This window comes from Topomyia yanbarensis, chromosome 2, assembly GCF_030247195.1.
Source record: "Topomyia yanbarensis strain Yona2022 chromosome 2, ASM3024719v1, whole genome shotgun sequence".
NCBI classification, from domain to species: domain Eukaryota; kingdom Metazoa; phylum Arthropoda; class Insecta; order Diptera; family Culicidae; genus Topomyia; species Topomyia yanbarensis.
This window is the reverse complement of record NC_080671.1, coordinates 185,538,650-185,552,008: the sequence shown is the minus strand read 5'-3', so window position 1 is coordinate 185,552,008 and position 13,359 is coordinate 185,538,650. Positions and strand designations below refer to the sequence as shown.

At 40.1% G+C, this 13,359-nt stretch overlaps 2 protein-coding genes across 2 annotated transcripts; one reads left to right on the top strand and one right to left on the bottom strand.

Annotated features, from left to right (window-relative positions):
• Nucleotides 1–242: 242 nt before the first annotated feature.
• On the bottom strand, nt 243–1,358 carry LOC131679930 (CLIP domain-containing serine protease B4-like). The gene has a single exon (XM_058960676.1). It carries the CDS (start codon nt 1,356–1,358, stop codon nt 243–245), a length of 1,116 nt encoding a protein of 371 aa, XP_058816659.1.
• Nucleotides 1,359–9,391: 8,033 nt separating this feature from the next.
• On the top strand, nt 9,392–11,665 carry LOC131679929 (tyrosine-protein kinase receptor torso-like). The gene has a single exon (XM_058960675.1). The coding sequence runs from the start codon at nt 9,392–9,394 to the stop codon at nt 11,663–11,665; it is 2,274 nt and encodes a 757-aa protein (XP_058816658.1).
• The last annotated feature ends 1,694 nt before the right edge of the window (nt 11,666–13,359 follow it).

The following is a 13,359-nucleotide window of genomic DNA, read 5'->3' as shown; positions in this document are numbered from 1 at the left end:
CTTAATTATTGGGTATGAATGACGACAAAAAACTCACTTTCGAGTATCATATTGAAGTAAAAAAAATATCAAGCGTATTTATATTTGCATTCGTACATTTCACATTCTCTTATTTTGTATAATATATAGTATAACACACGAATCAGTGTTTGTCTTTAACTATTCTTTATTAAACTATATACAAACTTCAATCACATACATGGTGTTTTTCGACTCCAAGGGTCGTTGCACGAAGAAGGTTGTTACGGCTCAAGATGCTTCAGAATCCAATCACCGAAACGATTTACCTTCGTGTACACACCCGGTACCCCCTCCTTTCCGCACTGTTTGCCAAAGCTGACCACTCCGGCCAAGTAGTGAATGACCTCATTTCCCGCCACTATCACATCCATCAGTGGCCCACCGGAATCTCCTTTGCAAGAATCCTTGCCAGCGACTTCACCAGCACAAATCTGCCTATCGTTGATATTCGCGGTCAGATACTGCCTCCGGCATCGTTGTTCCGCAATTCCATTCACTCCTACAACCAGTTTGTAGCGACTGTTACCTCCGAACTCAGTTTGACCCCAGCCGGCGACGAACATTTTCAACCCGTCGTACCGCCGCTTAGCAAAACTTTCACCCAGCGGTAGACAAATCGGAACTACAGTTTGCGACATCTGTGCCTCTCTAGCTAATCGCAACAACGCAATGTCGTTGTGCACCTGCAATCTGGTGTTGATAAATTTTTCATGAACAATCGCTTTTTCCACCTCAATATCCTGCACCGGATCGTAGCAATCATTATCACCATCCTTGCATTCCGGATCCGTAAGAACATCCCATTCACCCAGACGAACAGCACTAATTGACCAACTAGCTGGAATCCCGGAAATACAATGAGCTGCTGTTAGCACGTATCTCTCATTGATCAAGGATCCTCCACAGTGAAATGCATAATCGTTATGACGATGATCGTAGTGCTGAATGCGAGCCGTCCATGGGAAATCAGTGATACCGGTCTGTTCGCCGCCTACTATCCGGTCGCTGTACTGAACTCCGCAAGCAGGTGCTACCGGAAGAAGCGTCTTTGTGCCCATCTTGACGGATAGAGCACTAGTAGCTGGTCCGGTTTTAGATTTGGCGCAACAAACTAAAACATCATTCTGGTAGTTTCCGCATTGAGCCCCTTGAATATATTTGACATCATTATTGAACAAGACAGATTTGCTAAGAATCTGTTGAATGAAACTACACTCAGACATTGGAATGCAGGATCCTGGTTCGTTGTTAGGAGTTTTGCAGCGCTGAGGCTGTGCTTCACTATCACTGAACACGTTCAACAATACGAAAAGCGACCACAATATTAAAGCGTTCATCACTACACTGCGCTGATGTCGATCGTACTTAATGAATATCGAACTATGTATAAACTTCTGATGATGGATGCGTCTAGAACATTGCTTATATAGGCACATTCTAGGTACCTAGATATAATATATTATTGACCTACCTACACACATTTTGTTATTCTTTCTCGTTATCCGTTGTAGTTGATGTACGGAGTGAAACCGTCACTATTAAGGTATTCTATGAAAACATCGGCCGACCACAAAATATGACCATTGCACAGTGGTCCAGAATGCAAATTTAGCAGGAATTTTGCGATTTTACTAAAACTAAACAACTTAGCCTTATTAAGTCTTTGGAGAAGTTTTCGTAGTTTATGAGCCCCCTCTTTTTGTTAAAACAACAGTTAGGGTGGTTCAAATTTTACCAAGATCAAAAAATTAACTTTTTAATAATTCTAGCTAGAGCCAAACGACCTTCAGCGAAGTTGTAGAACGACAAATTTTGGAAAAGTTTGCTGAAGACATGTAAGCTCTATCATGATAGATAGAGCTTACATGTCTTCAGCAAACTTTTCCAAAATTTGTCGTTCTACGACTTCGCTTTATTTTACAACAAATTTAAAGTCGAAGTTTAGGGTGTTTCTTCGATATACAGTTTTATTCCAATAACTTTTGCTGTATTAATTTAAAACTGAAGTAGTCTTCAGACAACTTTAAGATTGTTTCAAGGCTAATAAGGCATATATCTAGCTATTTCCGTTGAAAAGTTATGAGCACTTTTTCGCCAAAAATGGGGTTGTGGGAGTGGCCTTGCAAAGTACAACAACTTTTCCAAACATGTTGTAAGGCTAAGTCATTTAATTTTAGCAAAAAGTTAAAATTCCTGCTAAATTCGTATTCTGGACCACTGTGCATTGCCGATTCAAACGAAACTTTGCAGTTTCGTTGTTCGGTCCATAATTTTTTGTGACATTTGCAATATGTTGATACAAGAGCAATTGGACGTTTCTGGAGGCTTTGGCAACACTGCCGAATCGATTGTGCGTGGTTTTGAGTTCGTCCGTATGTTTTTTAAATTTTTCAGTGAAATATAGTGACGATTGATTGGAATACAAGACAAATCGTTTGCCGTGTAAACGATTTGTTTTCCTCCCAATTCAAACGTCAATACGGCACGCAGCTGGATAAGTCTATGTGTTTTGACAGCTTGCAGTTTTCAGTAGCAGTTTGATTTCTCGCACTTTGAAAGTGTACGTTTTGTGTCTTCTATGATTCGTATGAGATTTGCAAGAGTGGACTATATTGTTATTTATGATATTTGGTAATAGTATAACCCTAGCAATTTTACATTCCAACGGGAAACAATGGAGGTCCAGACACCTGTTTAGGATGTTTGCTATGTGAGTGTACGTATTAGCGTATTTGCCCAAACTTCCACGTGGCCTTTCCCGATCGAAAGGAACGGCCGCGCTTCATGAAACACCGCGCTTGGAGGTCGCAAATTTTCATAACGAAGGGCTGAGTGTAAGCACAAGTTGTTCCAAAAATCAGCCCTGCGTTATGCAACGTTTTGTGCAGGTTGAGTATACCAGATGCAAGTGGTGCTAAATTCACGACGTTCAGTTAAATTCAACAAATCTTTTCAGATTACAGAATTGATCAAATTGCTTTAATGAGCTATATTTAACAATCAAATTCTGTTTTACAAGTACTAGTTACACCAAAAACTTACTGGCAACCTTAGAGCGGCCTTTAGTAAGCAGTTGGTACGGCGTGTACGTTTCGGTGAATGTCTCAATATTGATGCTGAGTTTTTTCAAAACGATGTTGAAGATTGAGTCGAATCTAGGGGCCTTCATGTTTTTCGAATAGCGATTTGTTCTGGTTTTATCTTCTGATTCTCGGGTACGTAGCAGTAAGTGTCATGCAGGTCTCTCGTACGGCTGTTTCCAGCGGACTGATGATAGTGTTCCCCAGGTTGTGTGAACAATCCAATTGCGTTCGCCTGTTCAGTGGGGGTGACCAGTTGGATATCATTTCGCACTAGTGGAGGAATATTTTGCGGTTTCAATTGAAGGACCTTTGACACCTTCCAGAAGGGACGAGACAAGGGACCTAATCGGTTCACCATGCTTGCAAAGTTTTCACTTTTTTAGCTGATTCACCCTGTCACTGATCAACTCGGACAATTTTTTCGTTACATACTTTTTGGAGAGGTCTCCAGTACGCTGAAATTGACGCCTGGTTTCGTTCCTCTGTCTAATGATCACTTTCGTCATCGTGTCGAGTTTGAGCAGTTTACCACGAATCAGAATGTTTCGCACGCATTGGCTCTCTGTGTCTCGATCAGAGCCGCCTTCAGTTCATCAATCGCCTAATCAAACTCCTCGATTGATCCTAGAGTTTGGGCCACATTAATACGTTGGTCCACTCTACGAGCAAACTCTACCCAGTTGACATTGTGGTAGTCATTTCTCGTCTGTTGCTCCCAACGCACAATACTGCCTCCGATTTGAAGGGAAACGGGATAACGATCAGAGCTAAGATCATTAATCGTGATAGGCTGATCGATCGCATCGCTTTTGTTTCTAGCCGTTCTAGTAACTCTCCTAGCTCCATTTTCTTCCGCAGCAAACTATGGGCATTCCAGAGCATACACTTTATCGGTTTAACAAGCATACTAGATAATGAACTGCCCTAACATCGAAATTTGATCTTGCCTAGTTTGACAATGTTTTGCAGTTTATCGCACATTTCCGCACAATTAGGCAGGAGTTGTGAGGCGGTATACTTGGGCGGAATTTGTTGGTCCTCCGGAGGGGCACTAGATGCCACACCTGTGGTGTGGCTCTTTCAGCGAAGCCCGACGACGAAGCACCGATACCGGCTGGTACCGGTGGCCAAGGTTGCGAAGCACTAGTTGATTGCTGACTCGAACCCATCAACGGCTGATGCTGCGATGCTGGAGCGCCGAAGTCTGGACGGTGATCTGATGGCAACAATGAAAAATCACCTTCATTGAAAACCGGTCCTTTATGTGGCTTCCTGTTCGGTTGATGGCGTTGCGCTTCTCCGCAGTGAATTCATTTCAAGGCGATTTTTCCTTTAACGGGACAATCTGATGTTAGATGGGCTTGGGTACAATTGTTGCATCTTGGCTTGGCATGACAATTGCGTATAGCGTACCCAAAATTCAGACAACGCGTGCACTGCGTTACGTCACGGTTTGTTCCTCAATAGTGGACTATATTGTTGAACGACCATACTACATATTGTTCGTAGTCCTCTCAATGCATTCAAGTTCACTGTGCCTTTCTTGAAGTGAACTAGATATAGACGGTCATAGTACGCTTTGGTGATATCCTTCCGATTCATTGGAAATACGGCCAACGGTTGCAGTTTGTATCAATCTTTCAGTTTCATTTCCATGTCTTTGCCATGCATGATTGGCAAACCTCGTACGACAGCCTTGAACGGCTTTTACGAAGCAACGTCGTGCCAAAAATTTTCCGCTCCAACCCGATTGGGCTCGCTGGTATTCTTCTTTGGTACCCACATGATGTCCATAACTTTGATGCCAGTACCACTCAGTTTATACTTACCTTGGTTCCTAGCTGCAAAAAAACTCTTTCCTCGGAGAGGAGAGAGGAAACTATTTGACCACCAGCGGTGGAAGTTTGGTCGTGATTGCTTCTGCTGGTGCGTCCTCCAGTGGACCACCGAAGCCGTTCACGTCGCTGGCGTTCATTGCAGTCCGTGCATGACTGTTAATGATGCTGCCCATTGCCCATCGTGCTGAACGTACTAACGAAACATCGTCGTCCGGTTGCTTGTTCACGTTGATGTACACATTGGGGCTGCCCACAACTTTTTTGTTACGTTTCGAGCTTAGATTCGGGCTCGCCTTCGAGCCACCCGATCGTCGTTTACGCTTCGACATTTCGAAAACACGCGAGACTTTTACAAGCGCGAAAATACGTCCTAACGATGTCAACGTAAGATGCCAACTACAGGTATACCTCGATTTAACATACTCACGATTTAACATACCCTCGATTTAACATATTTCGATTTAACGTAATTTTTACCTCGATTAAACATACATGCAAAAAATTTTAATGTGACTGTTACTAAAACGAAATGTTAAGAATCAATATCATTTTTTTCTATGATCCACTTCCAATGCTTAAAGAAACATAATTTATTTTCGTTTTTTCGCTAGATTATGTTTAAGATTCTGAGATACAAAAACATTCTTATTTTGATACCGCACAGGAAAATGGATACACGAATTTGTGGTTCAAGTTATTTCCTGATAATAGTTTTATGGGTTGTTATGTGTAAGCTAAAATAGGTAACTGGAAAGATATGGTTGATGGAAGGTATAGGGCGGTGACGAGATATTGGCGGACGGTGAGTCCCACTAATAGGCATTGGGGCTGTAGCAATTATTACGAAACTGTTGGAAATTTGTAATGAAGTCATGACAGTTCCTCGATGTTAACGCACCCAACTAGAGCTTGAAAGAACGTAAGCTCGACAACTTCATTATGGATCGCAAAAAATGCAATATACGATAATGATGGAAGATACGTCTTCCGTCAATGTACGACTCCTGGTAAGCTCACGGTGTTTATTTATCAATACCGGTGCCAGTCATTACTTAATCTAAACAGAGGAAGCACACAAAAGCAATGTTAGTACGACACCGATTGTGATTATATTCTTCATATATTACTGCGTATTCTGTATATCTGTATATATTACTCTCAACAACTGCAACGGATAAAGAATGGTCGTTAGTAGAGATTGGGATTCGAATAAACTGTACTGGCATTTGCGTACGATTTAAGATGATCGAAGGCTCTGGATACTTGGCCCCGGGAGTATCATAATAAATGTTCACGTTTAAATAGAAATCTAGGAGATAGATCCAATAAATAATAAGCTAATAAAATGTGTAAAAAAGGAGATAGATCCTCCTCGTCGTACATAAGGATTAAACTTTCTTTTTTTTAAATATTTTTGTATTGTAATTCAAATGTCTTATTCATTCTGATGAGTTCGACTTTTAAACTGAGGTATTGTATCTGTCGTGTACAAAATGATTTAATCCAACTATTTCCTTAAGGAGAACTATAGCGCTACAATCGCTCGATTTGGTTAATTTTTTTTTCTGCAAGTAGAACTCCTGTGCTTACAAAACTTCGTGACTAGTCGTTTGGTCGTGAACTCAAGTAGTGTTCTGTTCAATTCTGCGATTATCTGACGGATAGGTTGGTCTACCAATATAAAGATGAGACAAAATAGAAACACAAATTTTCTTACTTACTAAATTTAGGCATTGTGCTCTTCATGCACACAATGGTTAATCCAACTTTGTTGACTATTCTTATAAGTTATCCTGAATTCTGAGAAAAGTTTGCGACAAATTTTATGAAATGAATATCTGTTAGAATTGGCGAATACTTGGCAAGGTTAAGATAAATATGTTGTTTATGTTCAGAAGAGCAATCTAATTGTTTAGTTGAGAATATGTGGTTTCTATGTCACTGTTAGGGGGATACAATCAGTAATATTCTCGTAAATATTTCGTGTGATGAATAAAAAAAATAATTCTATTCGAAAACAAATATTTCTTTTGTGTTTCGATTTTACATAAAATTCGATTTAACGTACATGATTGAATCGGAAAATGTATGTTAAATCGAGGTATACCTGTATTTTTTTTATTTCGATTATAGAGGTTTTAACCTAAAAGCCTCTTCGGGTTAGAAAAATCTCGTATGAAAAAAATCTAACCCTATGCGCGTGGTCGAGACTCGAAGCAAGGTGCGCTACGTACAAGGCAATCGATTTATCAATCACCTCTAAGACGCCAGCTGTTGATGATGTTGTTATTTTGTTTTACGATTGTGAAGGCAAGGCAACACTTGATCTTTTGTTTAATGTTAAGATTTATTTATACATTTATTGTGTAAGCGGTAAAAAATGGAAACTAAAAACACCGCCAACTAGCCCTGGTCTCCCCTACTGTAAATTCGCTCACTTTTCTACAAAATAATAGGATGAAAAAAAAAACAGTTTTCTGTGTTTCATTGATAGGCCACATATATTGCGCATTCGCATATAAAATCAAGTCAGTTCGTTGATTAGTTTTTGAGTTATCGTGTTCGTCAATTTCAAAAACCTGGTTTCGAGATAAACGCTATTAAAGTTGCCGATAGATTGAAATCTGCATGTGTTACAGCAAATACGCGCGAGGAATGCATGGCTGTTTAAATCAAAGAAAGTTCGGAGGGCCTACCGAGATTGCAAGAGACTATTCTAGAGGTTCAATACTAACAATTAAGTGTATTAAAAAGAAGTCGAGTTTTTTGCCCACTACATCAGACGCCCCCTTAACAGTTATGTGCCCAACAAAAAAAACACCTTTAACAGGCCAACGTGGGTACCCGGGTACCCACAATTTGAAATGCTCATAACTATGGCTTCCTTTAACCGAATTGGACACTTTTAGATGTTTTGGATTCAGAAACTCGTCCACTTTTTGATTCTGTAAAGTTGAACCGGATGAATGGATCTCGTGCTTGGTAATCCGGATTTTTCGGAGTAATGTTCCAGTACTAGGGTATGATTTGTAAATTTTAATAACGTCCTTGCAATATGAGTATCAAAACTCTACAAATTGTCTCGGAAGTTGTTGTTATTTGTTGTTACGGGACCCTATGGCAGTTTAAAAAATGGAATTGGAATGGAATGGCCACTTACGACCCCACGGGAACCTGCTCCAGAATGTCCGTTCCGGGGTTAAACAACCAAATGGTTAAAAAACCACGAGATATAGCCTACTGATGCAATTCCAAGAATTTTGATACCCATATTGCTAGTATTCCATTAAAAGTCACAAATAGTATCCCAGCACTGGAACATGTTTCCGGAAATCCGGATTTCCGGGAACCGAATGAAGTAACCCGATTCATTTTTACCAAGTCTAAAAGTGGATGAGTTCCTGAATCCAAAACACCAAAAAGTATCAAAATCGGTTGGAAATTACTGTAGTTATTAATATTTCACTTTTGTGGGTACCCGGGTACCCACGTCGGCTTGTTACGTAGTAAAATAATCAGGAGCCCCTCCTCACTCCCCCCTTACTATATCAATAATATTATTAACCCAAAAGCTTGACTTAGTGAAGTTCTAAGATGCCGCAAAGTTTCGATTTCCAGCTATGGATAAAACATGGGAATTTCATTAATTGAAACCTAAAAAGGTACCCAGGCACCGCGTCGGATACACAACGGTTAATTTTCCTAGTTCGGCTTGATATTTACCTGCAAGTTTCAGAGAAATTTTTGTTTGCAGTCAGAATCGGTCGAATTTTTTTTACTTTATGCTCATTACACAAACTATTTTGGTAGGTACGCTTATGAGATTTCACCTCGTCTCTAAGGAAGACGGTAAGCAAACACATACTTGAATGTTCAGGTAAACTTCGATTCTGGGTATATTTTTTACTATAAAATGTGTAGGATAAATTGTTTTGAGAGCTAGAAGCGAGGAAGTGATAGTTTAAAGCGTACCATCAAAATAACTTTGAAATGTGTTTGAAATTTCTACAAAATCTAACGGTTTTCCTAGTCGTACTAGTTTTACTTAAATTCACCCGTTGCGAAAAGATTGAGCTACAAAGTGGCCACCAAGTCGAACATGTACTCAAAATTAGTTCCTGCGTTTCTAATTGTATGGTAAGGCAGACGGATTCCTTTAAATTATGTTACGATATGTGCAAAAAAGAAGCAGTGCAAGAACAACCGCTACCAACGCAAATTACGGAATCTAGCATAAAAATAAAATTGATTTGCCGCGATAGTTCGAGTTTGGTGATAAAAGCGCACCAGATTGCAAGAAGTGATATTACACAGAACAGCATCGGGCAGTTAAGGAAGTCACGGAGAACCGTTGATTCTGTTTTCACTGAAAACACTGAAAGCACCGAACATATTTCTTTGGAAGGAAAAAATCTAACAAATTCATCTATTTTCCAAATCTACCTAGTGATGGTGCAGCAAAGTGATCGAATTCAAAGTGAATCAATTTCTTATTTAACAAATAAATCACTAATGGAAATCGAGGATTTAACCCCCAATACAAAATATAATTTAAGTGTAACGGTAGTGACGGCAAATCATTTCAGTACTACAAAAAATCAGTTCACAACGCTCCCAACGGACTACAGCCCGGGAATGATCACCAGCATAGACGTAATCAAATATCGACCAAATCGAGAAAACCAATCTCTGATCGATGGTGTAATTTCGTGGAAACCGGCCGTTGATAAGACGTGTTACTACGAAATCCTGCACTACTCCAGCCACTCATCAAATGGTCAGCTCAAACCAATCGCCGTCCAACAACCGGAAGAGCTATACCACTATAGTCTGACTTCACTGGAACTGAACTCGGAATATGAAATAGCGATTCGTGCTAAGAATACGCACATACCCAGCTTAGAAAGCGAGCTGCATTGGCATACCTTTCACACACCAAACTGCAGGGAATGGCACAATACCACCCAGTTCTGTGCACCCGAAATCGTGGAAAATTTACAAGTGACTTCCACGTACCTGAGCGGGAAAAACTACACCTTCAATATTACTTGGGACGAGCCCCGTTATACACCAGACTACTACGTGATTGAGTTGTACGATTTAAATCCGACAATTACAGATGAAATGGCCAACTCAGTTTCAAGAAATGTTAGCGGGAATGTAACAACAGTCACGATCGAATCATTTCCGATGGTTGGGCCTCAGTATGAGGTGTTTATTGCAACACATGCCAACAACCGCACCGCTAGGCAAAGTTTAGTCCGACCTCTTTACACTGGCCGGTTCCCTCCAGGCACCTACGGTCGGGGAAGGGTAATTGCTATCATTATTATGCCGATCCTGACGATCACGTTTGCCCTTCTCTTATACTTTCTTACGTACATCAGAATGGCGAAGGTGAGAAAATACGAACAACGCATCGAATACTGTAAGGAAACACAGTTGAAAGAACCCGTGGATCCTGGAAACGACGTGCGGGAAGTCCTGCAATCCGTTGCACCTATCAACGACGAAATGGAAATTAACTTCGAACAGATTCAACTTCTCGATGTGCTAGGAGAAGGTGCTTTCGGATTGGTGCGGAAAGGAATTTTGTTTCGTTCGGCTGGTACTCCCAACGATGTTGCCGTGAAGATGTTAAAGGAATTTCCCAGTTTGGGAGATATCAAGGAATTCCGACGAGAGATAGAAGTGATGAAATCAGTTGGAACGCATCCCAATGTGGTTTGTATTTTGGGTCATTATACTCAAAGTGTGGAAGATATGATGCTGCTAACCGAATACTGTAGTGAAGGAAATCTGCTGAACTTTCTACGCTGTGAGTGGGACAAGCTATTGAAAATGAAAATCTCGAAAGAGGAATGCCAAACGCCGGCTCTGGAGACCAACAAGAAACCGGAAAACATTTTTAATTTTAACACATCTTTCGTCAACGAGAAGAAATTATCTTCACACAAAACTTTAAACACCGAACATTCACTTCTTCCTAATTACGAAAACAACGACGATGATGCCAACATAACTGGTCGTCGGCATTCTTCGGTACAATGTTTGAAAGTTTCGAACTTCAATACCCAACCTTCACCCCAGAATGATCTACAACAGAGTGTGGTCGAAAACCTGTGCTACTACATCGAAGAACCGGAAGAATCAACTGTCACTAACGAACTGTTGCTCGAATTTGCCAGGCAAATTGCCGTTGGTATGGAATTCCTAGCTCTCAACAAAGTTGTTCATCGTGATCTGGCCGCCCGCAACGTGCTGGTCTGCGGCGACAAAACAGTAAAAATATCCGATTTCGGTCTGAGCAGAGACATCTACCAGGAGAATCTGTACCGAAAAACAGGAAGTGGTAAACTGCCCGTCAAGTGGCTTGCCCTGGAATCGTTAACCCATCAGGTCTACACTTCGCAGAGTGACGTTTGGTCTTTCGGTGTTTTACTGTACGAAATTTGCACCCTGGGAGCTAATCCTTATCCGTTGATATTGCCGAACAATCTTATTGCGGAGCTCAGAAGGGGCTACCGGATGGAGAAACCGGCGAGTTGCAGCGGGGAGCTGTACGATCTTATGCTGGCTTGCTGGAGTGCTCTTCCCATCGATAGGCCTTCATTTTCCATCATTCAAAGCCGATTGGAAAAATTGAAGGAGCCGGGTAACAACAGCCCAGCAATCGATTTGGAAGCCGTTGTAGATTTACCCAGCATTGCTGTTCAGTTGTGAGCTAGAAAGGCTTTGTTTGCAATTGTTAGAATGCATATATAAATGAATTTGAATAAATAGAAGATTTTTTAAATGCTTGTTTTTTTTTTCTTCTATAAGGCGAGAAAGAAACATCACCAGATTCTTGTGTTATCCCAATATACAATCTCATATAAAAACAATTCAAATGCTAAATTTTTTATTAATGTTTTATGGTAGTTCTATCAGAACCGAACTAAGAATAATTTGTTTTACCATCGATTTACCCCGTTTTACCATTGATTTTTTACCATTTGAAGTAAACTCCTCCTTTAGACCTTCTGAATACCGTAATGAACCGATTGCGTTGACCATATGGTGTATTTTGAGCTGACAATATCTGAATATGGACGAAATCAAGAAAACAATATTGCTTTCATTATCAAACCGGTCTTATAAATTTATCGATTACGTCAATTCGTGTTTTCGCATTGCTTTTTTGGAGTCGAAGCATCAGATAGTGTTATACAGTCGTGATTCGCTGGTTGGGCCCCAACCTCTGTTCGACTAACGAATTTGATTCGCTAGTAGGACTGACGGACACATGTCAAATTATGTGAATTTTTTAATTACTTATCAGTTATAAACAAAACTCGAAAATCTCGATTTGGCCTTTCTCATATAGAAAGGTTATGCACTCTAAAAATCGTCAACCTAATCCCGGCCCGGAAGGCCGTGTGTCATATACCTTTCGACTCAGTTCGTCGAGATCGAAAAATGTCTGTGTGTATGTGTGTATGTGGAAAAAATGTCACCTCTGTTTCTCAGAGATGGTTGGACCGATTTGTAGTCTCAAATGAAAGGTACAACCTTCCCATCGGCTGCTATTGAATTTTTTATTGATTGGACTTCCGGTTCCGGAGTTACTGGTTTCAAAATCGAATTTGCATTTTTGATGCCAAATGACTTTAAAATGCATAAAACGTTAAGATTTGATGAAATCTCAAAAAAAAATTTGACGAAGATTGACATTTTTTTACTTTGGCATATTTTTGCCTTTCTCATATAGAAAGGTTACGCACTCTAAAAATCTTAAACCTAATCCCGGCCTATTTTTTTACCTATATAGGCTCAGGTAGGGTATGCAATGAGGGGTTGCTACTTTAAAATTAAAACTAAATTAAAACTTCTTAACAAGTTGAAAACTTTCGACAGGGTCCGGACCCCCGAATCTTCCTCCTTGATACGCCGCTAGTTTCAAGCCATGTTTCAGTGTCGACACATAGTATCTCAAGCGGAGTTAAAAATATTCAAATTCATTGAATAAAAATTGATCATATTCAGCCTCATTCATTTTCAATATTCAATGACGCAGCTGAAAACGTCAAACGAACAAACCGCCCATTCATCCAGGCAGATTTCCATTCATCTCAGATTATTAAACGAAGCGACCGACCAGCAATGAATCAAGCGCAGCAAAGTAGGCGCTGGCACAATGTAAACGATGAACGAACGATTGTTGTTTCATATGCTTCACAGGCATTAAAAAAAAATTCCTTGATAATTAATGAAATGAATATATTGTACGATATTTAACTGAATGAATAACATAGATATTTGAATGAATATTTTTCTATTCACCGCGAGTCGCATCAGGTTCATTTTCAGCCGTCAAAAAAGAGCTTCGATTATTTTTATCTCTGATCTCAAGATCTTGGCTGTCGATCCATTGTATG